Source organism: Bubalus bubalis, chromosome 10 (genome assembly GCF_019923935.1).
Source record: "Bubalus bubalis isolate 160015118507 breed Murrah chromosome 10, NDDB_SH_1, whole genome shotgun sequence".
NCBI lineage: Eukaryota > Metazoa > Chordata > Mammalia > Artiodactyla > Bovidae > Bubalus > Bubalus bubalis.
The window spans coordinates 61,319,618-61,346,392 of NC_059166.1; the positions used below are offsets into that span (position 1 = coordinate 61,319,618).

The 26,775-nt window shown below is 46.3% G+C and overlaps 2 protein-coding genes across 3 annotated transcripts in view; both read right to left on the reverse strand.

Annotated features, from left to right (window-relative positions):
• BEND3 (BEN domain containing 3) overlaps positions 1-15,965 on the reverse strand; it is a 35,686-nt gene extending 19,721 nt beyond the window's left edge. Inside the window, exon 1 of one of the 2 annotated variants that reach the window (XM_044924361.2) lies at positions 13,188-15,965. The gene's annotated coding sequence lies outside the window, so the exon portion shown is untranslated. Of the gene's footprint in view, positions 1-548; positions 8,371-13,187 lie in introns of those variants that run through there. The other variant, XM_044924362.2, reaches the window with a different exon arrangement.
• Positions 15,966-23,326: 7,361 nt separating this feature from the next.
• Positions 23,327-26,775, reverse strand: part of PDSS2 (decaprenyl diphosphate synthase subunit 2) — a 284,208-nt gene continuing 280,759 nt past the window's right edge. The window contains exon 9 of the mRNA XM_025294671.2: positions 23,327-25,877. Within this exon, the coding sequence (XP_025150456.1) occupies positions 25,863-25,877 (15 nt within the window). The 3' untranslated portion in view covers positions 23,327-25,862. The remainder of the gene's footprint in view (positions 25,878-26,775) is intronic.

The following is a 26,775-nucleotide window of genomic DNA, read 5'->3' on the forward strand; positions in this document are numbered from 1 at the left end:
ACTGGTAAGGGGCTTCTCAAGGAGATGAGAATGAGCCTCCCCGGCCCAACCTTGACCAAGACTGGGCTGCCACCTGCCCCTGGAAACCCTACCGCACCACCACAGAACCGGTCTCCTCAAGTGAGAAACAGCCAAACGGCGGAGGAGGAGAGAGTGCGGGGGCAGCCAGACAGGGCACGGTGCACAAAACCAATGACACTCTGGAGAGGAGAGGCAGGAATGAGAGAAGGTGGCACAAGGTTTATTTGGGGGTGGTGCAGGGTGGAAATCCACAAAGCCTCTCCGGCTAAGCAGAAAGCATGAAAAGGACAAGTGACTCCTAGAGGAAAAGAAAACAGGAGGTGATGAGAAAACATGGCAGAGAATCACAGGTGCCGAGCAAAGATGGTCTGGATAGTTGACACTCCACTTCAGAGGAGCGGCAAATGTGGCAGTCCCCATGAGAGTGAGACTCAGTGAGCACCACCGTGCCTCGCCGCCAGCTCAGCACCTGAATCCCGAGCTCCCCTGCTTCCCGAGGCAGAAGGCGATGAAGGAAGGGTACACACCTGAGCCGCCCGCGGGTGGCAGGAGAGCCGGAGGGGGCTGCGCAGCCTCACGGGTGAGGTGGGAGGCAGGGGTGGCGGCTTCCTGGGCACTCAGAGTGCATCTGCTTTGGAAAACATTTCCGTGTTCATTTATAGACCAGTGACAGATGCTAGATTAGCACAGAAGTCACCCAGAATGCAGTGTGGTGGGCCCCTTCTCTCCTAGACAGTGAAGAAGCCATGCTCATTGAGAAGCTGGGCAATGTCCCATCTGCAAGGCCTGGAAAACTAAGTGCCTGTGGCTCGTGTGCTGGGGAGTGAGGTGAGGGTCCCCGCTCACATCCCTGCCTGCAAACTTGGGGCCTGGTGCTGCCCGGCCACTTCATGTGGCCTCCATCTCACCCTGAGCGATTTCAGTCCCAATTTTATCAATAAAAAATACCAAGGGCACTCACCTTCAATATTGACCATTTTTATTTGTCAGTCATACTTCAATGAAGCTGAAAAATTATTTTTATGTCCTTCTGATTACAGAAATAAAGAATTTGACTACTGCAAGGGGAAGCAAGTACTTGATCACTGTCACGCGGCTAATAGGTGGTAGAATTAGGATTCAAACCAAATCTGTGTATATCTCCAGTCAGCCACCGTGAGAGGGAATAGTAGAATTTGCATTCTTCTGTTAAGATTCTTCTGATGAACACCGAGGGCAGTTTCCAGCCTTGAATGTCTCTGACCGCTAGCATCTGGAAATCTCCTTTCACCTCCATGTCACTACCAGGAAGACAAGGCTGCTCTGTGCTTATACAGACTCCATAATTTGGAAGTATTGACAAGAAGGATGGGACGTGTGGGTCGCTTCCGGGTATTCCAAGCTGACGTACAGACAGCGCATCAACACCATCCCATCCCTCCACTTCCTGGTCACCTTCCAGATGAAGGTCACAAGGCTGTGCATCCTGGGCGGACATTAAACACCCGCATGCCAAGCATGCCGCAGAAATTCCTTTCGATTACACAACTATAGGTTCTGTAAGAGCTGCCCACTTCTGCAGCGTCCCCCACCAGGCTGCTGGGATTACAATCTCCTTTGCCTGCAAGTCTTTGGAGCATTTGTTTTACCATTCTCTCCTTCTCAAAATCTTCTTATCCCTTCACCACGAATCTCAAAATGTGAGACAGTCTAACCATGCATCCCCGTGTCCCTGAAAATCAGCTTCTCCCCTAGAGGTGCCTGTTCCATGTTCCTGACCAAGCCCAGGGGAACACTGAATCGAGCAAAAGGGGCGTGTGTCACTTACTGCTGCCTCTAGTTAAAACGCACAGGCCCTAAGACACGGATGACCTCTGGGAGGGTAACTCTCAAACAGGACTAATCTCCAGTGAAGTCAAGTCGCTCAGTCATGTCCAACTCTTTGCGACCCCATGGACTGTAGCCCACCAGGCTCCTCCATCCGTAGAATTTTCCAGGCAAGAGTACTAGAGTGGTTTGCCATTTCCTTCTCCGGGGGATCCTCCTGACCCAGGGATTGAACCCAGGTCTTCCGCATTGCAGGCAGACACTTTACTGTCTGAGCCACCAGGGAAGCCCAATCTCCAGTAGTTACTCCATTTAGTGAAAATGCTAGTTTTTTGTTTAACCAAATAGCCTAGAAAGCCTCAGGTGAGGTGACCATCACTGGTAAAGAAAGGTTTTAAACACTGCACAACTCGTAGCAGTATACATAGAGTATATACAATTTTGTTAGAATATCCAATAGTCTTTATCTTTCTTCATGGAGTGAGAGGATAGTGTAACCCCAAATGTTTAAGAAACAACAGGATGCTTGAGACACTCAAATACCAAATTACAAAGGATAAGTTGCTTAAATTGGCTACATAAATGCAGTAGCCCTGGGAGGCCTACCTCTGGGCTTCATGCTGGAAAAATGGCTGAATCTGCCTCCTGCCTATCCTGGCTGGGAGCTGGAAGTGAGGGCAGAACGAGACAAGGGGCGGGCGGAGCAGTGGGAACCAGTCACTGGTGTTTCCAAAGAGCCAGTTCTAAGAGATCCCACAAACAAGTGGAAAAGCAGAAAAGACTTACCAATTATAGATAACTGCACTTTATAAAGGGAAGATACTTAAAGTCTTCTTTTCTTTTGACTAGATACACATGCATCCGAAAATTCAAAAGGTATAAAAGGACATTGGTTAAAAAAGCTCCCTGTTCTCCAGTCACCAGGTTATTAGTCTCTTGGAGGCATCTCATTGGTTTTCCTGGGTTTTTCCATAGACACTCTGTACCAGAGGGTCTCAAAATGGGACGCGAGTTGCCTGCACGGACCGCGCGTCTCTCCCAACTCCAGCACTAGTGGAGTCAAGCTGGTAACTTGCAGTTGTCGGTGGCGGGAACTTACACCATGGAAACTGACACTTGTACAAACCTTGGGTTCTGGGCTTTTTTTTTTGTCCTTTTTGGAGAGTCTGTTTATCAGCACATCCAAGGCCCTTTCACAAGGTCCATGAAATCAAAACTATTTTCATTACACTGGGGTGCTGTTGCCTCCTTCATTTCACAGGTGTGCTACATGATACTTTATTATGCAAAAGATTGAATACAGAGGCAGATATAAAACCTCTGCAGTCTTCGATTAAGTCTGATACTAAAGAGATTTGCAAAAGATGTAAACAATACCACTTTTTCACTTATTTTCTTTGGAAAAATAATTTTTTTCCCATAAAAAAATAGTATCGACATTAATTCATGATCCCCTGGAGAAAGGAATGGCAATCCATTCCAGTATTCTTGCCTGGAGAATTCCATGGACAGAGGAGCCTGGTGGGCTGTAGTCCACAGGGTGGCAAAGAGTGGGACACGACTAAGTAACTAACACTTTCACTTTTCACTTTTTTGGTAATGGATTTATTTTGGTTATTTTTCAGTGAATTGGTAAATAAATATTTAAACTTTTTTTTTTAGTTTCTACCACGTAAATATTGACAGGAACTCATATAAACAAAAGTTCTTTGGGGGTCCTCAATAATTTTTAAAGGTAAAAAGGGATCTTGAGACTAAAAGGTTTAATATCCTTGTTCCTTGTTTCTTTGGCTTAATGTATCATGAAAATCTCTGTATCACTTTTTATTTTAGTTTAAATTCCCCTAGAAGCAGGTTTTGATGCGAGGATTTGGAAAGAGTCGTTTCTTTGGGAGAAGACAGAGAAGGGCTGAAAACCAGTAAGGGGGCCTGTTAATGGGCTTCTGGTGGGTGAGCTCCTGACTGAGGACAGCACTGAGGTGCTAACAGAAATGTCCAACAGGGGTGTGGTGTGAGCTGAGGGGCTCCCCAGCTCACCTGGGCACTCCTGGAAAGTGGAAGCCCTACTATGCTATTCCCTTCCACCTCCTCACCATACTGCCCAGTGCTCTGCCACTCCACAAAGACTCAATGCAAAAGACAGCTGCCTACACCATGGAAGAGGCTATGCTAAGAGCTCTACTAAGTGGACATAAGCTAACAAGCCTGGGAGGCAGACACCCTTCTTAGGCTCATTTTAGAAGTGAGGAAACTGAGGCAGAGTTTCAGAGGCAAATGGGGCCTCAGAAATCATCTTGGGTGGCTCAGTGGTAAAGAATGCAGGAGACACGGGTTCGATCGCTGGTCCGGGAAGACCCCACATGCTGTGGAGCAACTGAGCCTGTGCGTCGCAACTACTGAGCCTGTGCTCCAGAGTCCAGGAACTGCAACTGCCGAGTCCGCTCACCCTAAAGCCTGTACTCCGCAACAAGAGAAAAGCCCATGCAGCAGTGAAGAGCCAGTACAGCCAAAAATAAATAAATAAAATTATTTTTAAAAAAGAAATCATCTTGTTTAATAGGTGTGATACCCAAGGCTCAGAGAGGTTAGTTAGTAGCATGCTCAAGATCCTGTGTCGGGAGTCGCTCCCAGGAGCCCTGTGCTTTAGTGGTTACACTCCCCACTGAGTGATGGCTGCTGGTGGGGTGACTGCCCTCTGTGCAGAGGGGATCGACCGACCGTACAGCTTATTTACAGGGATTGAAGCCAACACAGGGTAGATATGGGAGGGCTGGGGGATGAAGACGGAGCTCTGGGAACTTCTTTTGGGAGGGGATGATGGGTAAACACCAGATGATAACAGGAACAGGAAGGAAAGAGCAGTCAGAACCTCAAGGTTAGAAGATATTACATTGAAGTTTCTATAACAACCATAACTCCCATCTAATAAACACAGGCCGCATGCCACAGCTGTGTAGAAGACCACTGGTGCTTACAATTTTGTGACCTGGATACAAATAATTTTAAATTGATATATACTTTCAAGATTTCTCCCCCCACTTTGGGGGAAGAAATAACATTAAAGTACATGCTTGAAGAAAGTATTTGCTTTGGAAATAATGCTGCCAATGTTTAAATGGGTATATCTTGATCTTCTTCATCACTTTCAGCTCCTAAAGACCTATAGCCAATCTTGCTGTCACTGAGAGCCCCACACACTTGACAATTATGATAGGAAACAAGCAAAGGTCAGAAGAGCAAAGAACCTGGGCTGGGGGTCTTTAACTCGAGCTGATCTCAGGTTAAGCACAGACAGGAACTCTAGTGTCAGGCTGAGGAGATCCTGGGGCAGAGTAAGCCCCCTGTAACTGCAGTCATTACTGGGGGTGGTTTAGTCACTCAGTCGTGCCCAACTCTTGTGACCCCATGGACTGACCGGTAGCCCTGCCAGGCTCCTCTGTCCATGGGATTTTCCAGGCAAGAATACTGGAGTGGGTTGCCATTTCCTTCTCCAGGGCATCTAATTACTCATAAATTCACAAAAAGCTGCAGAAAAAATGGAAGGAACAACAAACTCAATATGACCTGGATTGAGACCACCTTTGATCACTACTGTTACTTCCAATATACAAAGTTAGAAAGTCAACTGCTAGACATTTTTCCCAACATGACTTCTAAACCTCTACTGACAGGAAGAACTGAGCATTAAATTAAGTGTAAAGATTCAAAATCAATTGTTCATCTCAGCGCCACATAGTCAATAACAACATACTTCAAAGTTCAGTGGGGATATCTCTATAATCAAAAAATGCCATAAAGCAGGCAGAAGAAAACATTCCAAAATGTTAATTACCTCCAATTAGGATGATTATGGAAAATTCCCTTCTTCAGTTCCCTCTACTTTCCAAACATTCTACAATGAGCATGCAATTCTTTGAAACTGAGACTTTTTTTAAAATAAAAAATAAGAAGTTTTGCAATCTTCACTGCCTAGCCATGTCATATTCTAAGTTATATCCATAACAGCAACAAGCTAAGAACATAAAATCAAATCCATTCAAGCACTGAAATGACTGATGCTCTAAGAAACAATACAATAACTGACAAACTAGTGCAGACCCTTCATTTTGTAACTGTCCCTGAATTACTGACTCTGAAAGTGTAAAAAATTCCTCAGTATGGAGTATGCGGAAGATCAGAAAAAAGTCTCATCTCAAAAGCCCAGGTGTGAACAAGAAGGTGAAAAGATCAGCTTTGAACACTAAGGAAATATCGTTTCCTTGTGGGTATATTATAGGCTTCATCAGTTCATTGCATGATATGTGGGAGTGTTTTTCGAAATAAGTCAAATCCATTCATGGGATGGGGAAAAAAAACCCCCAAGCCTGGACCAAGTACTCCGGATCAGGGACCCGGGCTGAGCGCTGAAGTCAGGGCATTTAGAGAGTCTGTGGTTGTCCAGGGAAGCACCTTAGCAATTCTCCAGCCAGGCTTGCTGGGTTCCTGCTTTCTGGATGACGGCTGGCCCCTTCGGGGTTCTCTCAGGTCTGTGCCTGAATACCTTGGGAGACTTCTTACCCACACTTGGAGCCCTCCTTCTCTGACTTCTCAAAACCAGTCTAAACTGGGCAAGTCAGGGACCTGCTCCAGGGGCCGTGGCTCCAGGGTGAAGCAGCAAGATGCAAAGCAGAGAGGGGAGGGGAGGTCTGGGGAGCTGAGGAGTGGCTGGGCCACAGAAAAAGGAAGGAGTGTGCCGAGGTCACCAGCTCAAAGTGTGTAACAAGGAGTCACGTGAGAATCTGCCAGAGAGGTGGGGTGGTGGGGTGTCTTTGTTAGGAGTTGGATGCAAGACCACAGCAGAGCAAGCAGGGGGCACCTGGCTTGGAGGTCCCTTGGCAAAGCCCTCTGCTTGCACTGGATCACTGGGCTCTCGGGTTCTTCCCTAAGCGCCCCACAGGTTTCCAAAGGAAAATGTCCTCCAGGGCCGCCCCCAGGGGCTGGGAGTCACCTGAAGTGCCTCATTTGAGAGACTCTAGCCCAGGCTAATCAGAGGCGCCGGAGACTTGTGGCTGCCCGAGTCACACAGGACAAGCGCCAGGCCCAGAAATGGGAAGTACTTGGGCTTCCTGAAACCTCGACGTGCAAATCCCGGCCAGCTGACTCAGAACTCTGCTCCACCGCCTCGGAAATGTCCATAGGACTTAGGACTCGCCTCACAACGAGGTTTGTCCCCAAGACCTGGCCCAGCTGTGTACCCTCAGGCTACCCTGGAGCAAGTCCTCCTGACCTCCATTCCTGTTTCTGGAAGGAAAGTGAGGCGAATTCGCACTCCCCCAGGGCCTCCTTGAGAATCTGAGACCCAGAACAGGAGTGATAAGAGCCTGAGACTTCCGGGACAGTGGCTGTGCAGCCCCGCCACATACAAAGGGAGAACAGGCCCAGACCATTTCAACGGTGTTATCAATGAAATACATGCCAGGATTTAAACGGTTTATACTTCGGGCTTCCCAGTGGCTCAGAGGGTAAAGAATCTGCCTACAATGTGGGAGACCTGAGTTGATCCCTGGATCAGGAAGATCCCCTGGAGGAAAGCATGGCAACCCACCCTAGTATTCTTGCCTGGAGAAGTCCATGGACAGAGAAGCCTGGCAGGCTAGAGTCAATGGGGTCAGAAAGAGTTGGACACGACAGGGACTAAGCACAGCACCTGCTGTTAACGGAAAGCCACATGATCTGACTTTGTGAAACCTCCCCATTGCAGGTCACACTGATTTTTAAAAATTAAAACATAGAAAATGACAGGGGTGGGATGCGGTGGAGGTTCAAGATGGAGGGGACATATGTACACCTATGTCTGATTTACGCTGATGAATGGCAGAAACTAACACAATATTGTAAAGCAATTATCCTCCAATTAAATTTTTTTTTTTTAAAGGAAGACATCAGCTAACATTCATGTAGCACTGGCTCCAAGGGCTAAGTTTTATACATTCACCTGTGCAATCCTGGCAAAAATCCTCTTACTTCACAGGCGGAGAAGTGGGAGGCAGCAGGCTGTGCCTCCGTTGGAGTGCTCCAGAGAGGAAGCCGAGGGAAAGAGGTGGGGTGGACTCATGCTGGTTTTCCAGCAAGAGCTGGGACTAAAGGGGGCTCAACCATCCCTGCTTGGCTTTCTCCCTTCCTTACTGAGCACACATCTATAGGCTGGGCTCAAATGCAGAAGCAAGTCAACAGGCCAAATGGGCCTTTGGATTACCAAGTACAGCTGATCAGTACAGCTGATGTGGAAGAAAATGAACTCCCTACTAAACTTCAGGGGCAGACGATCTGGGTTCTATCTAACCCTGGCTTCACCTACGTTTAGCTTCTACAGCTGGGCAAGAGGCTTACACAACCAAGCCTTGGTGCTTTCTTCTGTAAAAGGAGCTGCACACCACTACCTTACCTCCTAGACTCTGTGAAAACTACAGAGGAGAAAGTGCCGGGCACACAGCAGTCAGTAAATGTTACTTAATATAAAGTCTTTTTTTTTTTTTCTTAAAGATGCGTTAAGCACATTTTAATAGTGAATATTTTTAATATTTTTAAAAATTAAAATGGTTTGAAACTTTGAAAAAGTTTGGTAACGTTTCTTTCAAATAAAAGAAAAAAGAAACATTACACTGGAAAGGAAGAAATCAAAATGCTCTCCCTAAGGACAGGAAGAATGTTCCCATGCCACCCACCCTTGCTGGGCTCAGTCTCTGGGTCTGCAGGGATGGCTGGGAGCCTTGGTGCTCTCAGAACCCGGCCCTTTAGGCAGTGGCATCCTGCCCATGGGACTTGCAGGACATGTTTGTAATTTGTCTTTATTTTTAGACACATCTGCAAATGCAGTTTGAAAAATACCAGTCTTCAGAAAACCAGGGCAATTTCCCCCTCGAGTTTTTCTAAAGCTGTAATTGTCGCGTCCCTCCTCCCTCTGTCGGAACACAGCCTCATCCTTCGGTGCGCAGTGAAGGGTGACCTCACAGCCTGCGAGGCGGCGTCTCACCCTTCAGACACTGCATGTGCTGAGTGTGACTAAATGTGACGTCTTTCTCAGCTGAGGGCTTCTGCTTATTAAGCCCTCCCTGGCCTCACAAAGGACTGGCTACCTTCTTCGACATCAGTGGTAGGAGGTGTCAGACTCTGCTTTTAACTTTAACCTTGGCGTCCAGAAACTGGGGTCAAGGAGAAAAGGAAGGCCAGCATATCCCAGCAGCCACCCACGTGACGGACTGGACAATGGTGACTAACTTTCCTAGAGATATAAGCAGTTTCCTCTATACTTCCCACTTTTACCAATGTGCCGTCTTGTGACCACATGAGCTAATTACTAAACCCCCACATTCCCAGCCTCCCTCCTTCAGTTTACTAGCTCCATGCTCAAACCAACAGCCCCTGGCAAACAAGAAAAGAACAACTGAGCAATCAGTGCCTTTACAGATACCAATGCAATGGTGTTTCACTGGCCATTGATACCTGAAAATCAGATGAGAGGAGAGGAGAGGAGAGGAGAGGTGGCGGTTAGTAGAGAACAAAAACCTTGTAAGGGCTGATTTTAAGAACAGCCAGCCTTCCAATCTGTGGGTTCCTAACCCGAGGATATGGAGGACTTACTGTAACAGACTTTGAGCATCTGGAGATTTGGAATCTGAAAAGGGCCCTGTATCCAATTCCACACAAATATTGAGAGATGGCTGTACATGTGTTTCAGGTAGAATTAAAAATGGAGGAAGAGGGAAATATAACTGCCATACGACCCAGCAATCCCACTGCTGAGCATACAAACCGAGGAAACCAGAATTGAAAGAGACACGTGTACCCCAATGTTGACTGCAGCACTGTTTACAGCAGCTAGGACATGGAAGCAGCCTAGATGGCCATCGGCCGACGACTGGCTAAGAAAGCTGTGGGACATATATGAAATGGAATATTACTCGGCTATTAAAAAGAATGCATTTGAAATCAGTTCTAATGAGGTGGATAAAACTGGAGCCTATTATACAGAGTAAAGTGAGTCAGAAAGAAAAACACCACTACAGTATATTAACACATATATATGGAATTTAGAAAGATGGTAACGATGACTTTATATGCGAGACAGAAAAAGAGACACAGATATAAAGAACAAACTTTCGGACTCTGTGGGAGAAGGCGAGAGTGGGATGATTTGAGAGAACAGCACTGAAACATGTGTATTATCATATGTGAAATAGATCACCAGTCCAGGTTCCATGCATGAGACAGGGCGCTCAGGGCCGGTGCACTGGGACAACCCTGAGGGATGGGATGGCGAGGGAGGTGGGTGGGGGGTTCAGGATAGGGGACACATGCACACCCATGGCTGATTCATGTCAATGTATGGCAAAAACCACTATAATACTGTAAAGTAATTACCCTCCAATTAAAATAAATTAATTAATCAAAAAATATATAAGTTGAGTAAATGGAAAAAAAAAAAAAAAAATGGAGGAAGAGTATGTTACCAGGTGAGCTGCTGAGAAAATTCAGCTGTAAAACAACTGTGTGGGACTTCCCTGGCATTCCAGAGGTTAAGACTCCATACTTCCAATGCAGGGGGTACAGGTTTGGTCCCTGGTCAGGGAACTAAAATCTTGTAAGGTGCAGCCAAAAAACAAATAATTAATTAAAAAAGAGAAAAACAACAGTTTGTAAAATGTCTGATCATTCAGTGACTAATATACCAGGCATTAATACCAGTCCAAGTGAAATTGCACCACTCCTGTTTGACACATTGAAGGCCTGATGCCAGGGTGGAGAGCCCTTAGCTAGGCATGTGCATGTCATGTGTGGCAGCTCATTCCAGAAACCACCACAAGAGCCTGGACTGAAATAATAATCCTGCAAGAGATACTGGAACATGAGAAGGGGAAGAGTCGCTGTTCAATCTGCCAAGGAAAGAACAGCAAGGTAACGCTCACAAAGCACATATTTTATGTGTGTGTGTCTGTGTGTGACTTTAAATTTTATTTTTTTTAATTACCATACAGCAAAATTTACTCTCTGGTTGAGGGGGGGGAGGGCATACAGTTCTATGAAAGGTAGCACAGATATACGTATCCCTGTAGCCACCATCAACAGAATACAGAAAAGTTCCACCATCCCAAAAGCTGATTCTACAAATAATTCCCCCAAACTTGTTTTAGCCAATAATAGGCACAATGAATAACAGGGGAGGAACCATAATTTGTCATCAAAATTAAGAGCCAGGAAAAACAAACACACAACACTCCAACCTCCCATACACTGAATTTTTTTTGCTGGTTTACTAGCAGCCTTCATGTGTCTCTACATTATAAAATCTGAGGTCTTTACAAGCCACATCCCTCTATTTTTTCACCGTGGAATCAATACAATTCATAAAAACATGCTATTTCTTGTTGCTTCAGGGCTTTCCAGACAAGTGGCTGGTGGGACATTCCTGAAGGAGATTTAAAATTTCACCTAATCAAACCACTGTTAGGGTAGATTCCAGTTCTTTTCTTCCTAATTATCAGACATTCTCCTCTTCTTTTGCTCACTTAAGGGATGCTTAAAAACTCAGAAGTTTCCAAGTGGGTAAAGTAAATGTGTCTAAGTGGTACCTTTAACAGACTACTGGGATGCTGACCAGCTTGTCTACTCGGTCCTAAATGGTCCTGCTTTCGGAGGTTACTAATGCTTTGTGCATGATGGGAGATGGGAAGGACATAAAACTTTGTTAAATCCCTTCAACAAGGAGATGGCCTCTATGGCAATATCTACGTTCAGTTGTGGAGTTGTTATGTGATAGATATTTTAAAGGCTCTGGTTTTTCCATCAATTTATTTCAAGGGCCATGAGCATGCCAGCCAGCCCACTAATAGTAACAGGATACACTGGTCCTCTTTCTCCTGGAATCCAAGAGGTTCTCCGTATTCATTTAGCAAAACTTTACTGAGCACCTACTAAGTTATCAGTTCTTAGGTTAGTGGCTGGGGATGTAAAACTGTTAAGACATAAAATCTCACGCAACCTCAGTACTGAGGTAAGGGACATGAAACTGGAAACTAAGGATGGATGGTTTAAAAGGAGGGTGGGGGAGGAAAGAAAAACCAAAGGGGGTGGGATTGGGAGTGTGCATAACAACAACAAAAAAAACCCCTCCACAGTGTCAATCCTTCTGGGACAACAGGAGCCAGCCCCAGCCCGAGAATTCACTTCCTTGCCTCAGTTTCCCACAGCCTCAGCTTTCGGGCACTCCACGTGTTGCCCCGTGGCACGGGGAACAGTTAATAAGTTACAAAAGTTACGTTAAGAAGGTGAACTTGAACGTTTCCGACGCTGAAGCGCACAGCCCTCTTCCGCACATCCTCTCCCAGTTGGCATTTGAGTGTACAATTCTTCCAGACAGGCCACCTGAGCACTCAAATTCCTTTACCTCTGCAAAAAACCTTGGGAAAAAACGTTTCGGCACGCAAGACCCTGACGGGCACTGCAGCACAACTCACGGGCGCAGCGTGCACAAAGTCTGCGTGGGAATCACGTTTACAAGAAAGAGGGAGGGGGAGGTCACGAGGGGCGGCCGGCCGGGAAGGCCTCGCGCCAGCCAGGCGCACGCCCAAGGCGCCGGGCCCGCCTCCAGCTCCCGGGCAGCGGGAACCGCGAACCGCGCCGTGGACGGCCCGGGAGGGAACGCTGCGCCCCCTGGCGGCGGGGCCCGTCCCTGTCCGCTGTCGGCCGCCGGCCGTCGCCGCCGCGGGCCTGCCTCGCTCCATTTGCTGACTCCGGAGGCAGCGTTCCTCCGAGCGGCGGCTTCTCGGGCCTCCCGCTCCCTGCTCCGTATCTTCCTCCAGTCCCCGCCCCCTACTCCTGCTCTGACACCCCCCTTCTGCACGCCGAGCCCGTTCCCAGCCGCAGCCCGGCGGAGCGCGGACACCGAGTCCGCCGCTGGCTTCGCAGAGCCTTCCGGCGGCCCCGGCCGCTCCATCGCGGCGCCCGGCGGGGGTGCGAGGCCGGCGCGCGGCGCGAGTGGGGCGGTGGCGGCGCGGACTGTTCCACTGCGCGTTCCCCCCCGCCCCCGCGCGGCGCGCGTGCTCCCCGGAACGCCATGGAGCCGCCGCGTTCCGAGCGGGCACAAAGGGGCGCGCGGCACAATGGGCGCGGCGAGCCCGTGGGCGCCCGGCGCCCGCTCCGGCGACTCGGCCCTGCGCGGGGGTGGGCGCCCCTCCCGCCGAGCGCTCTCCGGGCAGCCCCCCTACGCGTCCCCTCCCCTGCTCCCGCCCCCCACCCCGGCATGGATGTTGCAGCCACTAGCCCGTCCGTCTGCTCCGGAGCCGCCGCCACCGCGCGGCCGGCTTGAACCGCCCCGCACTTACCTGGGACACGAGTTCTGTACTTTGCAGAGCGGGCCCGCGCCGAGTTGGGGCGCCACGTGGGGGGTAGGGGGAGCGCGGGGCTGGGGAGTGGGGGCCGCGCGCGGAGGGCCAGGCCGGGGCGGCCCGGGGAGTTGCTGGGGGCAGCGGGCGGGCGCCGTGTATTTTCCCCTCTCTTTGTGTGTGTCCGTGCGCTGCGCTCTCGCGTGACGTGACGGGACTCCGTGTGTCATTTCCGCACAAGGACACAGGAGCCCCCGCTGCAGTGGAACCACAACCCCTCCGCCCCCACCCCCAGCCCGCCCCTCCCCCTCAGCGGGGCACACGCGGGACCGGCGGCGGCGCTCGGGCGTGAACGGCCGCGGCAGGGAGCTGGGGCGCGCACTCCGGGGACCCGGGCGGCCCAGCGCGCTCATCCGGTGCCGCGCCGCTCCACGTGGGCCCGCGCCCGCTGCCCAGGGCGGGGGACGGCGGCCGCGCACCCACGGTGCGCCGGGCCAGCGCTGGCTAACAATGTACCCTGCACATCGTGTGTTCTCCCCCCGCGACTCATTTCTCTAAAACGTGGTTTCTCAGACCCGAGGAGTTTGACCTGAAAAGCCTCTTTTTCTACTTTTTTTTTTTTTTCCCCCTCCGCGGATCGGCGACTGTGCGGGGCGCCTCCCTCCGCGCTCGCGCCTTTCCCGCATTTTTTGGGATCTCGGCCGTGGCCCTGTGCCCCCCGGGCGAGTGTTCCCTCGTCCGTTGGGCACAAAGACTTCGGGGCGCGGGGACCCTAGTGGCCCCCGCGGAGCCTGCATGGAGTCTGGCGGGCCGCGGGAGACTGACCCCGGCGCTGGGAAACACTGGCTCTGGCCACTCCCCCAGTAGGGTGGCCGCCCTCTCTTGTAAGTCTAAGAGCTAAAATCTGCCTTCTACTTGTAACCCGAAGTTTTGAGGTTTGAGGCTGCGGAGTCTGAGATTCATAAGTGCGCGGGCTCACAGACCCACATGCCACAGACAAACCCACGGGATAGCTGCGCCGAGCGCTTAAAATAGAAAAACACGAGTCACCAACTCAATAAAGGCTCATTCTTTCTACTCCTGACTCCCGGACTGGAGATTCCAAGTTGATAAATAACGAAACCTACCCCTCGGGTATTTTCTCAAGTCTCAATGACTTCAAGGGGTGTGGTGTGTGAGGGTCAGGGAAGCCCAACCCAACATTTAAGCCACGTTTATATTTAAGGCAAACAATGAGAATGTAAAATTTTAAAAATCCTTTAATTTGCGGGTCGAAGAAAGTATAAAAAGAAAAATGCAAATGATCCCATCTGCTGCTCACAGCTGACTGGCTGCAAGGGAGGACCATGTGGCCCGGCCCTGCGCGGTCAGTGAATTGGTAGAATAGATTTTAAAAAGAAGGCATATGCTGGCTCCTTGCTGCCCGGGCGCGGGGAGGGTTTGAATTAACGTATAGTTTTGCATTACGTATCCTCTTCCAGACCGCTCCAACTGGGAATTTAGCAATTATGCAAGTTCTTCCCCTTTGGGTTTGAAATCTATAGGCAAGTGGTTATCTAAGACCTTTGAGTTTCTACGTGGAACATTCTCGAACTGATTTTGAAAAGTCAGTACTAATTGCTATGCAAAATTAGCAAGCAGCAGGGAGAACCTAGCCCTGCGTCCAGGGGGTGTTTTATAAAAGAATCCATACGTGCTCAGTGTCATTCAAAAGAGGATGATGAAAAGAATGGGGCCGAGATAGCAGCCCTTCAAATTCAAAAGACTTGAGTCGCCCTATCTACATTTAAAATAGGGCGGAGGGAGAAAGGGAGGAGGACCGCTTGGGCAGAATGGTTAATTTATACATTCCCTGAAGACAGAATGGAGGCACTTCTATTTCTGCCGGGAACTTGACTTTTAACATTCGCACATTAAATAACATGTATGATATAGTACATTGCTTGACTTAGTTAACATATAGCAGTTTTAGTTTCACCTTCAATTTAATGTGACAGTTATAATTAGAATTTAAAAAGTATAAGTTGCATTTCATTAATTCAGTTTTCTAGGGTTTCCCAGTGGAAGAGTTAGGAAGAATTAAGAGTATCATTTAAGCTCACTTTGCATTTTTAAACCACTTTACTTAGTGCTTTAAAAATGTAAAATGACCTTGTTACATTTTTACAAAGGGGACTAGATGGAATTTGTTATAGGATATATCTATAGCCAATCATTAACAGGTATTGGAGGAGAAATTAAATAATACATCAGTGGAAATAAAATAATTAAAAATGAACATTTCCTTTTCACATTGTTCAGAACCAGAAGTTTTGTGAAATAACAATAATTCTATAGCATCTAAAGCAAGCAGCGTGGTTAACTGATACAAACTGACTTTTCAAAACATAATCTCTCAGGAAACTACAAAGTGACCTTGAGTATTATTGTAAATTATGTATCTTAATTTGCATAACTGGATGAACATTGCTACTTAAAGTAAGCTATTCCAAATGAGTTGTTAGCAAAAATGGAAGTTACTGCAGTGTGGGAAAGGAAACTACCTACCTTCAAATGGTTTTGTATGTTTATATGAATTTCTTTTTTTTTTTTTTTAATAAGGAGAAAAAGCAGGACAAAAGTTTTTTTTTAAAGGTAAAAGCATGCATTGGAGTTGTCGTCTTCCAGTTGTATCTTAGAGTCTTTGAAAAACAATATTTTTGAAAGTGCTATTGGATAAATGTAATGCCTTATGAAAAAATATGAATAAACATGGAGTAAGATGGGGAGAAGGGCTTCCTTGGTGGCTCAGTAGTAAAGAATCCTCCTGCCATTGCAGGAGATACAGGAAATGCGGCTTCTATCCCTGAGTCGGGGTTATCCCCTGGAGAAGGAAATGGCAACCCACTCTGGTATTCTTGCCTGGGAAATCCCAAGGACAGAGGAGCCTGGTGGGCTATAGTCCATGGAGTCAAATAAAAGTCAGACATGACTTGGAGACTAAATAACAACATGAGGAGAGGAATGAGGTTTTAAAAAGCACAATTCTTGCCTTTAAAAAGCACAATTCTTGATGTAATCTTAAGAAGTCAGCAGGAGTGACTGCTAATGATTCATAAGGATATGTATAAAGACCTGAAAAAAATAAAAACCTTAGATTTAGAGGTCTGCTTGATTGGAAATTTCTTCATTAGAAATGCATTTTTCAAGATTTCAAATTAGAGCTGCTACAATTGATCTAATGAATGCATTTCCAATTTTACCTGAGTAAAAGGCAGCAGGGAGTAAATTGGCTACTTGGCCATACAAAGGACTCACATAAAACACTAAATGTAAAAACTCAAAATTATCCAGCATTTAATGAAGAGTGGGATATCTTTAATATCAATCAATGTATATAATTAAGAGTGGCAGATAGACATCAGGTTTCACATATCCTTTAGCTGTTGTTCTAAAGTTTTTGATCATCATAAAATGTACTTATAGCTGCCTCAACAGTATTTATAGGACTTTGTATCCCCCAGTAGTTAAGTCTTAAAACAATGCAACAGATTTCACTGTTACTTGTAGACATTTCCACTTTACTACTTGCCTGCTGGATGTATAATTTTGCCAAGCCTTCAACTTCAAACAGAAGTAGCTGGCAGATCCAGATTCCGTGAATACTCACAAATGAAGTAAGAGGGAAAAAGGAGGAGCAGAGAAGCTTGTATTAACTTTATTAAATAGAACCTACTGAAAGACATCTCGCTGAGTAACTTGCAAAACTGACTTTTGTTTGGGAAGGTGGGCTCAAGGACTTCAGTTTAACCCTTTGTGTGCTGGGAATGGGGTGTGAGGGGAACCAACCCCACCTTTAGTGGAATCTGGAGCAGATAAATGACACACCATGATCCAGTGTGGGAAAGAAAAAAAAAAAAGGTGTTGCATGAAAAGTTGCAGAGAATTTGTGCTGGGCAGTTTTCCTTATGTATAGAAGAACTATCGAATAATTTATAGCACCTTGAGATTTTAAGCACCCAGCATAACCATTAAGATATGATTTTAGTAGAATATCTGGCTTGCACAATAGGGAGTCTGCAAAAGGAAATCTTGAGCGTGAAAACTGCTGCAATCCCAGTCTCAATTTCAAGCCCTTGAGAAAAAAAATGAGAAAAAAAATGCCAATCTGAACGATAGCTCATTCTGAACCCAGAGTGCTAGCTGGAGGCGCTGCAGCCACCAGGGCCCAAAGCCCAGAGGGGTGCCCAAAGGCCTGCAGTCGGAGGAGTTCCCCACACAGATCACACAGCAAAGCGACAGGCAGGAAGCAGGGAGCAAGGGGAGGCTGGTTTCCCAGCCAATCAGAGTACACTAACAAAGAAAAAAAAAGGAGGTATACACTCCTCTAGTAATTGGCTGGTTTTTAAGAAATTATTTCTTGCTTTGGGCCAAAAGACTCTAAATGAAATGCTCTCCATACATATATATACATTTTTAAAGTCTTATTTGACTTGCCTGAAATCTCCTCTGTAAAATTAAATATCTCGTAGAAATGAACTTGAGATCCAGTGATTCTACTTCTAGGAATCCATCCTAACTCAACCAAGGCTACAACTACAAACAAATGTTGTATGTTCACTGCAACATTGCAAGCAAATGTTGGATGTTCATTGCAGGATCATTCATAACAGAAAAATTGGGAGAGAACCTGGAAAATAGTCAAAATGATGACAAATGCTATGGCACACTATCTCAGCTTTAGAAAGAGGAAGGTACTCTTTTTTTATGGGTACAGAAAGTGTCTATGACATATTGAGTAGAAAGAAAATTACAGATCTCTATGTAGTATAAACCCACTTTTGTAAAAAAAAAAAAAAAAAGAGAGAAAGAAAGGAAAACATGTATGTACCTATATCTGGGTGTGAATAGAAAAGGTCTGGAAAGCACAGGGGTAACAGTGATTACCCTGGAGGTATATAATGGTAGAAAGAAGGAACTTATTAGTCCTTTTCCATGTTCCACCTTTGTGAAATATTTGATTTCCTTGTTGTCCCCCAACAATGAGCATTTATTGCTTTTGTAACCCTTTCCCCCCACACACACCAAAAAAGAGTTGTCACCTTGGCCTAAGGAACAAGTCACCCTGGAGTAGCTAAAAGTCATGCAGGGTTTCACTGGTGGCTCAGTGGTAAAGAATGCGCCTGCCAATGTAGGAGAGATGGGTTCTGTCCCTAATTCAGGAAGATCTGCATGCTGCGGAACAACTAAGCCTGTGCGCCACAGCTCCTGCGTCTGTGCTCCAGAGCCCATGAGTCACAACTACTGAGCCCAGTATCCTCCAGCCCATGCTCAGCAACAAGAGAAGCTACTGTAATGAGAAGCCTATGTACCACAACTAGAGAGTAGCCCCCCGATTGCTGCAACTAGAGAAAAGCCTGTGCAGCAAAGAAGACCCAGCATGGCCAAAAACAAATAAATAAATATACAAATAATTTTTTTTTAAGTCATGCAACATTGGTGTGAGTGCCTGACTTGACACCTGTCACCTGACTCCCCTTCATCAATCTATTGTTTTGACTTAAAAAAGAGAGTTAGAAGAAATCTCAGTAATAATACTCCAAAAGTAAATATAATATTTGGCTACAGAATCCACGGCTCCTTTCCACAAACTTCTGAAATGTCAGCACAGTATTTTAGAGATGTAACCAAATATGTCTAAGGATTTCACTATAATCATGGCACATTAGGGCCTGAGAAATAATAGATGCCAACAGCCTGGTTTTACCAATAAGGAAACCGAGGCAAAAAGAAAAGGTAGCTTGCCCAAGGCACACTGACCTTTGGAACAATGTTTTGGGGTTCCTTTTGGTATGTCACACCTACCAAAGGCCAAACAGGTTTCAAAATAAATCAGAGTCCACCAAAGAGGAAAATTTACAAGGTTAGGGTTTCACACAGTTGTATTCACGAACGTGATAGCTCACCTCCGGCCTTGACCTTCACTCCTCAGCAGCTTAGCTCTCTTCCTCAAGAGGCCTCGTGGGTCCAGCCTGGGGTGGAGGTCCCTGCTCTGAATCTCCCTGTCATAGAGGCTATTACGGACTTAACTGTGCCCCCTCCCATCCCGGTACCTAGTCCCCCCAGGGGTTGGAGTCCTAACCCCCGGTGTAGCTCAGAATGTGGCTGCATTTGTATACAGAGCCTTTAAAGAGGCGGTTAAGATTAGGTGAGGTTATATGAGTGGGCCTCAATCTCATGTGACTAGTATCCTTATACAAAGAGGGATGTGCCTACACAGAGAAAAGCCCATGTCAGGACGTTTAGGTGGCTGTCTGTAGGCCAGGAAGACAACCTCAGGAGAGCCCTGCCGGCAGCTTGATCTTAGACTTCCAGTCTCCAGAGTTGTGAGAAAATAGATTACTGTTGTTTAAGCCCCTCAGTCCATGGTATTTTGTTATGGCAGCCTGAGCTGACTGGCACAGAGACCCTGTTCACATGAAGCTATAATGGACTTTCTGTCTGTCTCTTCAAGTAGAATGTAAACTTTTGGAGGGCAAGACCATGATCCTACACTATCTCCAAGTGCCTGGCTCTGTGCCTGAGACATAATCAATTCTCAACAAACGGTTGTTGGAAGAATAAGTGAATTGTTGTTAGATATCGTATGTCCCATTTCTCTTCCCCTTTCTATAGATGAAGAAACAAATGGTTGAAGGCTTGGAGCAGGACAGCTCCTGGTCTATGTGAATGGTGCCTCCTGGAATGGCCCCTATACCACCTATGTGTTATATGGGAAGAGCCCAAAGACAGGTGGCTGAGTCCTGGCAGGATCTGGGCCACATGTCAGAACCCCCTCACCTCCCAGTTGAGGATTTCATCCACCATTCTATACCAACTCTGGAATAATATCACACAGGTATAAAGTTCTTTCCATAGCTATCTTAGTCTCCTCAGGCTGCCATAATAAAATACCATACCCTGGGTGCCTTAAATAGAATAAGTTTATTTTTTCACATTTCTGGAGGCCTGAAGTCTGAGATCGGGGTGCTGGCATGATGGGCTCTGGTGAGAGCTGTCTTCCTGGTTTGCAAATGGTCACCTTCTTGCTGTGTCTTTACATGGTGTATAGAGAGCAAGCTCCATCCCTGGTATCTCTTCTTGTTATACATGCTCAGTCACTTCAGTCGTGTCTGACTCTCTGTGACCCTGTGGGCCATAGCTGGCCAGGCTCCTCTGTCTGTGGGATTCTTCAGGTGAGAATACTGGAGTGAGTTGCCATGCCCTCCTCCAGGGAATCTTTTTGACCCAGGGATCGAACCTGCGTCTCTTATGTCTCCTGCATTGGCAGGCAGCTTCTTCTTATTAGGCCACTAATCCCATCATGAGGGCCCCACTCTCATAACATCCTCTAACCCTAATTACCTCCTAGTCGCTCCATCTCCAAATACCATTATATCGGCAGTTAGGGCTTCAGCATATGAATTTGTGAAGGACACAAACATTTAATCTATAATAATAGTGTTTTCACATTTTGTCCTTCTGTTTGCTCTTGATCACAGACCTGAGAGAGATGAGTAGCCATACTACCTCCCCACACCAACCCACCTCATTTTTAAACAAGTGGGGAAAAAATAAAGCCCAGAGAGATGACATGGCTTGTAATTCATTCTTTCATTTAACAAATAATTATCTCAAGCTAATATGTGCCAGACTCTAGATGTATGACTGGCAATTGGCATGACTTACACCATATCCTGAGGACTTCCCTGATGGCTCAGACGGTAAAGCGTCTGTCTACAATGTGGGAGACCTGGGTTCAATCCCTGGGTCAGGAAGATCCCCTGGAGAAGGAAATGGCAATCCACTCCAGTACTATTGCCTGGAAAATCCCACGGACAGAGGAGTCTGGTAGGCTACAGTCCATGGGGTCGCAGAGAGTCAGACACGACTGAGCGACTTCACTTTCCTTTATACTATATCCTAAGTACTAATTCTTCTACTGTTTCCCAATTAAGTCTGGTTATTTCCCAGTTTAGTTCTTTGAAACATCAGCAGTACTGACCAGAATAGAATTTAATCTTTTCTTTTCAGAAAATTCCATCCTACTCTAAGACACAAGGGAGTCCTTAGGCACACCTTCCTGCTTAGGCTGGGCATTTCTATCTTCTTTGCCTTTGCTTGTGATGCTTCTACACTGCCCCTGTAAAGTCCTATTCATCCTTTGAAGCCCAGCCAAATGTCTACACTGTTGTGGGGTTTTCACCATCCCTCTCCCACAGGCAGGCCTGTACTCCCAGTGTTCTAGTTACTCTTCTACTGTAGACGACCCCTATTTCAGCCTAACTGGTATTACCTGACTGTACTGTTTATTCATGTTTTCCATGATGCTCTTGTACTGGACTCCACAGAGCCTCAACATCATCCCTCCTGTTGCCTTCTGCAGTATCTCAAGTGGCTCCCCCCTGCTGTGACTGATGCATGCACTGGACACTCCAGCTGGTTGGACTGAGGGCTGAGGCTTGAAATGTGAGTAGTTGCTCAAGGCTGCATGTGGATGATGCCAGACTTCCCAGGGGCTGGGTACCAGCCCTGCTCAGCAGGTCTCTGAAATGGACAATGACAAACCCACACAACAGAATCTTCTTTTTTAAAGTGTGTACACGTTGGGTGATAGTTTTCTTTCCTGGGGGTGCCATCATAAAATAATACAAACTGGATGGGTTAGATCATCAGAAATTTATTGTCTCAATGGTTCTGGAGGATCGGTTCAGTTCAGTCACTCAGTTGTGTCTGACTCTTAGAGACCCCAAGGACTACAGCACTCCAGGCTTCCCTGTCCATCACCAATTCCCGGAGCCTACTCAAACTCATGTCCATCGCATCGGTGATGCAATCCAACCATCTTGTCCACCGTCATCCCCTTTTCCTCCTGCCTTCAGTCTTTCCCAGCATCAGAGTCTTTTCAAATGAGTCAGTTCTTCACATCAGGTGGCCAAAGTATTGGAGTTTCAGCTTCAGCATCAGTCCTTCCAGTGAATATTCAGGACTGATTTCCTTTAGGATGGACTGGTTGGATCTCCTTGCAGTCCAAGGGACTCTCAAGAGTTCTCTCCAACACTACAGTTCAAAAGCATCAATTCTTCGGGGCTCAGCTTTTTTATAATCCAACTCTCACATCCATACATGACTACTGGAAAAACCATAGCTTTGACTAGACAGACCTTTGCTGGTAAAGTAATGTCTCTGCTTTATAACATGCTGTCTAGGTTGGTCATAGCTTTTCTTCCAAGGTGTAAGCGTCTTTTAATTTCACGGCTCCAGTCACCATCTACAGTGATTTTGGAGCCCCCCAAAGTAAAGTCTGTCACTGTTTCCCCATCTATTTGCCATGAAGTGATGGGACCGGATGCCATGATCTTCGTTTTCTGAATGTTGAGCTTTAAGCCAACTTTTTCACTCTCTTCTTTCACTTTCAACAAGAGGCTCTTTAGTTCTTCACTTTCTGCCATAACGATGGTGTCACCTGCGTATCTGAGGCTATTGATATTTCTCCTAGCAATCTTGATCCCAGCTTGTGCTCCACCCAGCCCAGGATTTTGCATGATGTACTCTGCATATAAGTTAAATAAGCAGGGTGATAATATACAGCCTTGACGTACTCCTTTCCCTATTTGGAGCCAGGCTGTTGTTCCATGTCCATTTCTAACTGTTGCTTCCTGACCTGCATACAGATTTCTCAGGAGGCAGGTCAGGTGGTCTGGTATTCCCATCTCTTTCAGAATTTTCCACAGTTTGTTGTGATCCACACAGTCAAAGGCTTGGCATAGTCAATAAAGCAGATTTTTTCTGGAACTCTCTTGCTTTTTCAATGATCCAGCGGATATTGGCAATTTGATCTCTGGTTCCTCTGCCTTTTCTGAATCCAGCTTGGTTCATGTACTGTTCATGTACGGTTCATGTACTGTTGAAGCCTGGCTTGGAGAATTTTGAGCATTACTTTGCTAGCATGTGAGATGAGTGCAAATGTGCGATAGTTTGAACATTCTTTAGTATTGCCATTCTTTGGGATTGGAATGAAAACTGACCTTTTCCAGTTCTGTGGCCACTGCTGAGTTTTCCAGATTTGCTGGCATATTGAATGCAGCACTTTCACAGCATCATCTTTTAGGATTTGAAATAGCTCAACTGGAATTCCATCACCTCCACTAGCTTTGTTCATAGTGATGCTTCCTCAGGCCCACTTGACTTTGCATTCCAGGGTGTCTGATCATACCATCGTGGTTATCTGGAGGATAGGAGTCCCATATCAAGAGCTGGATAGGCTCTGTCTGAGGGCTATGCAGACGCTCTGTTCCAGGGCTCTCTCCTTGCTTCTGGGGGCCTCAGAAGTTTCTTGGTTCTTAGATGATATTCTCCATGGATCTTCCCATCCTTTTCCTCCAGTACATATCTGTCTCTGTGTCTAAATTTCTCCTTTTTAGAAGGACAAAGTCATACTGGATTAGGGACCCCCCCACTAATAACCTCATCTTAACTTGAGTATCTGCAAGGACTCTACTTCCAAGTGGACCCTGTTTCACAGACAATGGGGGTAAGGAGTTCAACATCATCTTGAGGACACAGTATAACTCATAACAGTGGGGAAAAAGGACTAAGCTCACTTGGACTCAGTCCTAACATCCCAGAAGCACTGGGTCCCAGAGTGAATATCTGCTGACATGGTGGCTTTCTCTGCTACACCACAACTCCAAGGATCACTGCTAACATCTCTGTCACTGCATGAATATGCTTTCCCTTTTCTTTCTAAAGAATGTGCCTAATTTAATTTTGCTACTCCTTGGGGACTTGGCCCTTTGCATTCACATTTCCATGCCTCCAGCCCTACTGCTGCCCTGCAGGTAGCAGGTGGTGATAAATGCCATCACATTTGATGGTGACATCAAGGTGATGTTGGCTGCAGAGTGCAGGGCTCATGAAGTCAGACAGACCCCTGGATTTGAATTCAGGCTCCCACATGTACTAAGTGTGGGATTTTGGACGCTGCTTAAGCTTTTAGCATCCATTTCCTTTGTCAAGGCATGGGGCACCCTGCAGGATGGTTTTAAATGAGGCAGGCAGCTATGGGGAGCACCGCAGAGTGGTTGGCAGAAGCTAAGTTCAATAAAGGAGAGTTATTTTTATTGGTTATAAATGGGGTGAGCAAACTGTTGAAATAACTAGCCTGGGCACATAACAGTTAAGGTTTTGAAAAACACATTTCTAGTTTAGCAGCAAAAGCACAAAGGTTCATATGATGGTCCTGAATGCTGTCTGGAAGACACCACTTTAAATTCAAATTCCACCCAGGAAAGGGAAAAAGACATCATCATGTAATTCTAAAACATGTGATGCCCCCAACCCTCATGTCCTTTCTCCTTACCCCTCTCATAAGGAAAAGACAGTGTCTCTGCTGTCTTTCTCTAGGACAGGCCCCAGTCGCCTCTGCCATGAGTGCATGTTGGTGCCATCACAGCCCTGAGCCAAGTAACCAATCAGCCAGAAAGAAAAGGTGCTGCATGCAAATCTCAGTCCGTACACTTGCATCTGTGAAATAACGATTTTTCTAATTTACTTTCTGTCTTGAGCCCTGTCCTTTTGGAGTCCTCCCTACCCCCACCAGAAGCTTCCAGCGGCCTCTGGCCTCCAGGCATCTGCCCACATGGGTTCTGGCTGAGCCGTCCATCATTCTGCATGCTGTACCCTGCAGGCAGTGGCTCTGCCATGCCCAACCAGGGACGCGGTCATCTCTTTGCAAGGCTGCCTGGAACGCGGGAGCCATGATCCAAATGCCTACAGGGACCAGGCTGGGAGAGCTCGCGAGTGAAGCGTGCAGCTTGCCTATCAGACACATAAGAACATCTTCCCTTCCATGGAGGAGTGCACCGGCTCCTCTGTTTCTTTCCTGAGCCATCTTTAGTTTATGTTTCATTTCTTCATTTACGGAAAAAATCTGGGGTAAAGAGGACCCTTTTCTATTGCCGGGAACAGTGCCAGTGTCACGATGAGTGACAACTAACGCCTGGCATCAGTGTAGCGATGACTTCCAGGGATTCTGGCAAACTAGAGCATTTATTCCTTATCTAAGGCAGGCAGCCTTGGTGCCATAAGAGACTGAACACAGTGTGGCCAAATCTGCTAATTATTCAAGAGAAGCTCCAACCTGGACTTCTGTGTAAAATTGCCTAGATTTATAATGCTCAGTGACTGAAATTCACATGGTCAAACAAAGTCAGATGTAACGCCTATAGTTTGTGGTCACAGCTCCCAGCTGCGGTCACAGCTCCCAGCCACAGCCACAGCTTCTTGGGGGCAGGCCTGCCTCCCAGCCAGGCTGCTGGAGAGCCCACCCACACAGCAGCCTGCCCGTCCCCACCACCGTGTCCAGGGTCCTCCTGCTTCTGCCCACGCATTGTGCCTATGGCTCAAATCTTCTCCCTGCTGGGGTTTAAGATTTTAGAAACAAAAGCTTGAGGGCAATTTCAACTTTCTGCTCCATCTCGTCCCTTCACCAAGATAATAAACCCAGATGGGAATACCTGCTTGGAGACAGGGAAGGGAAAGGAGGAAATACCAGGAGAATAAAAATATAGATTAGTATCTCAACGATACTCTTGGCACACATACTTACTGACCATATTTGATCTGAGGTTACTATAAAACAGCTTCAGAATTTCTCTATGTTGCGGACTCCTAGGAAAGAAGCACCAGGAAAATCTTTTAGAAAGGAAATCCCAGTTCAGCCAATTAATCAAAAATTCCGTTTTTTGTTGTTTTTTTTTTTTACAGTAAAATAGATATCTAACACTGTTAGTATGTTAGTAGTGTTAGTATCTAACACTGCATCTTCTTAATAATATATTGATAGTAGGATGTAACATTTACTTTTATTAGTATATGTCCCGTGTTTTCTTGATTCTGCCATGGGCAATTTCTGATTTCAATAATAAGGTTTTTGAAAAAAATATGTAATACCTTTGAGGTTTTATGCATTGAGTTAATATTAATAATAAACACAGTGCTACTTATTACTGAGCCATCATTGGTTTAAAGGACTAATGTTATTACAGGAGTCATTACTGGTGTGAAGGACTAAAGCAATATAACCCTTGTGCTCTGCGAAGATGACAAATTTGGGAGCAGAAAGTTCAGACTCAAATTACATTTGTTTCATCATTTTCTTGGGTGGAGGGAGAGAGATGCGGGTCTCCCTGTAATACTGATTTCAGTGGTCAGGAATGGGGCAAGAATATTAGAAATATACCAGATGAAAATCCTTCAAATAAATGACCTTATTACCCTCCTGACCTATATAATCAGCATGGAGCAAAGAGAAATGATTGTGCTTTGGAACTCAAGTGTGTGAATTTGAGGAAAGCTACCAGAGGAATCCAATAATCCATATTACTTGCTTCTTCCCCCTGAATGTTTTACACTAGAAATTAGAGAAATTCTGGGTTACTTGCCTCCAGTAAGGTTACAAACATTTTTTAAAAAGAAGGTGTTAGGAACAGCAGAATTAAATGGTATATCTATGATGGCAGGGAGAAACCCATGTTTGAGGACAAATGTGGTGTTTATGTTATGATTC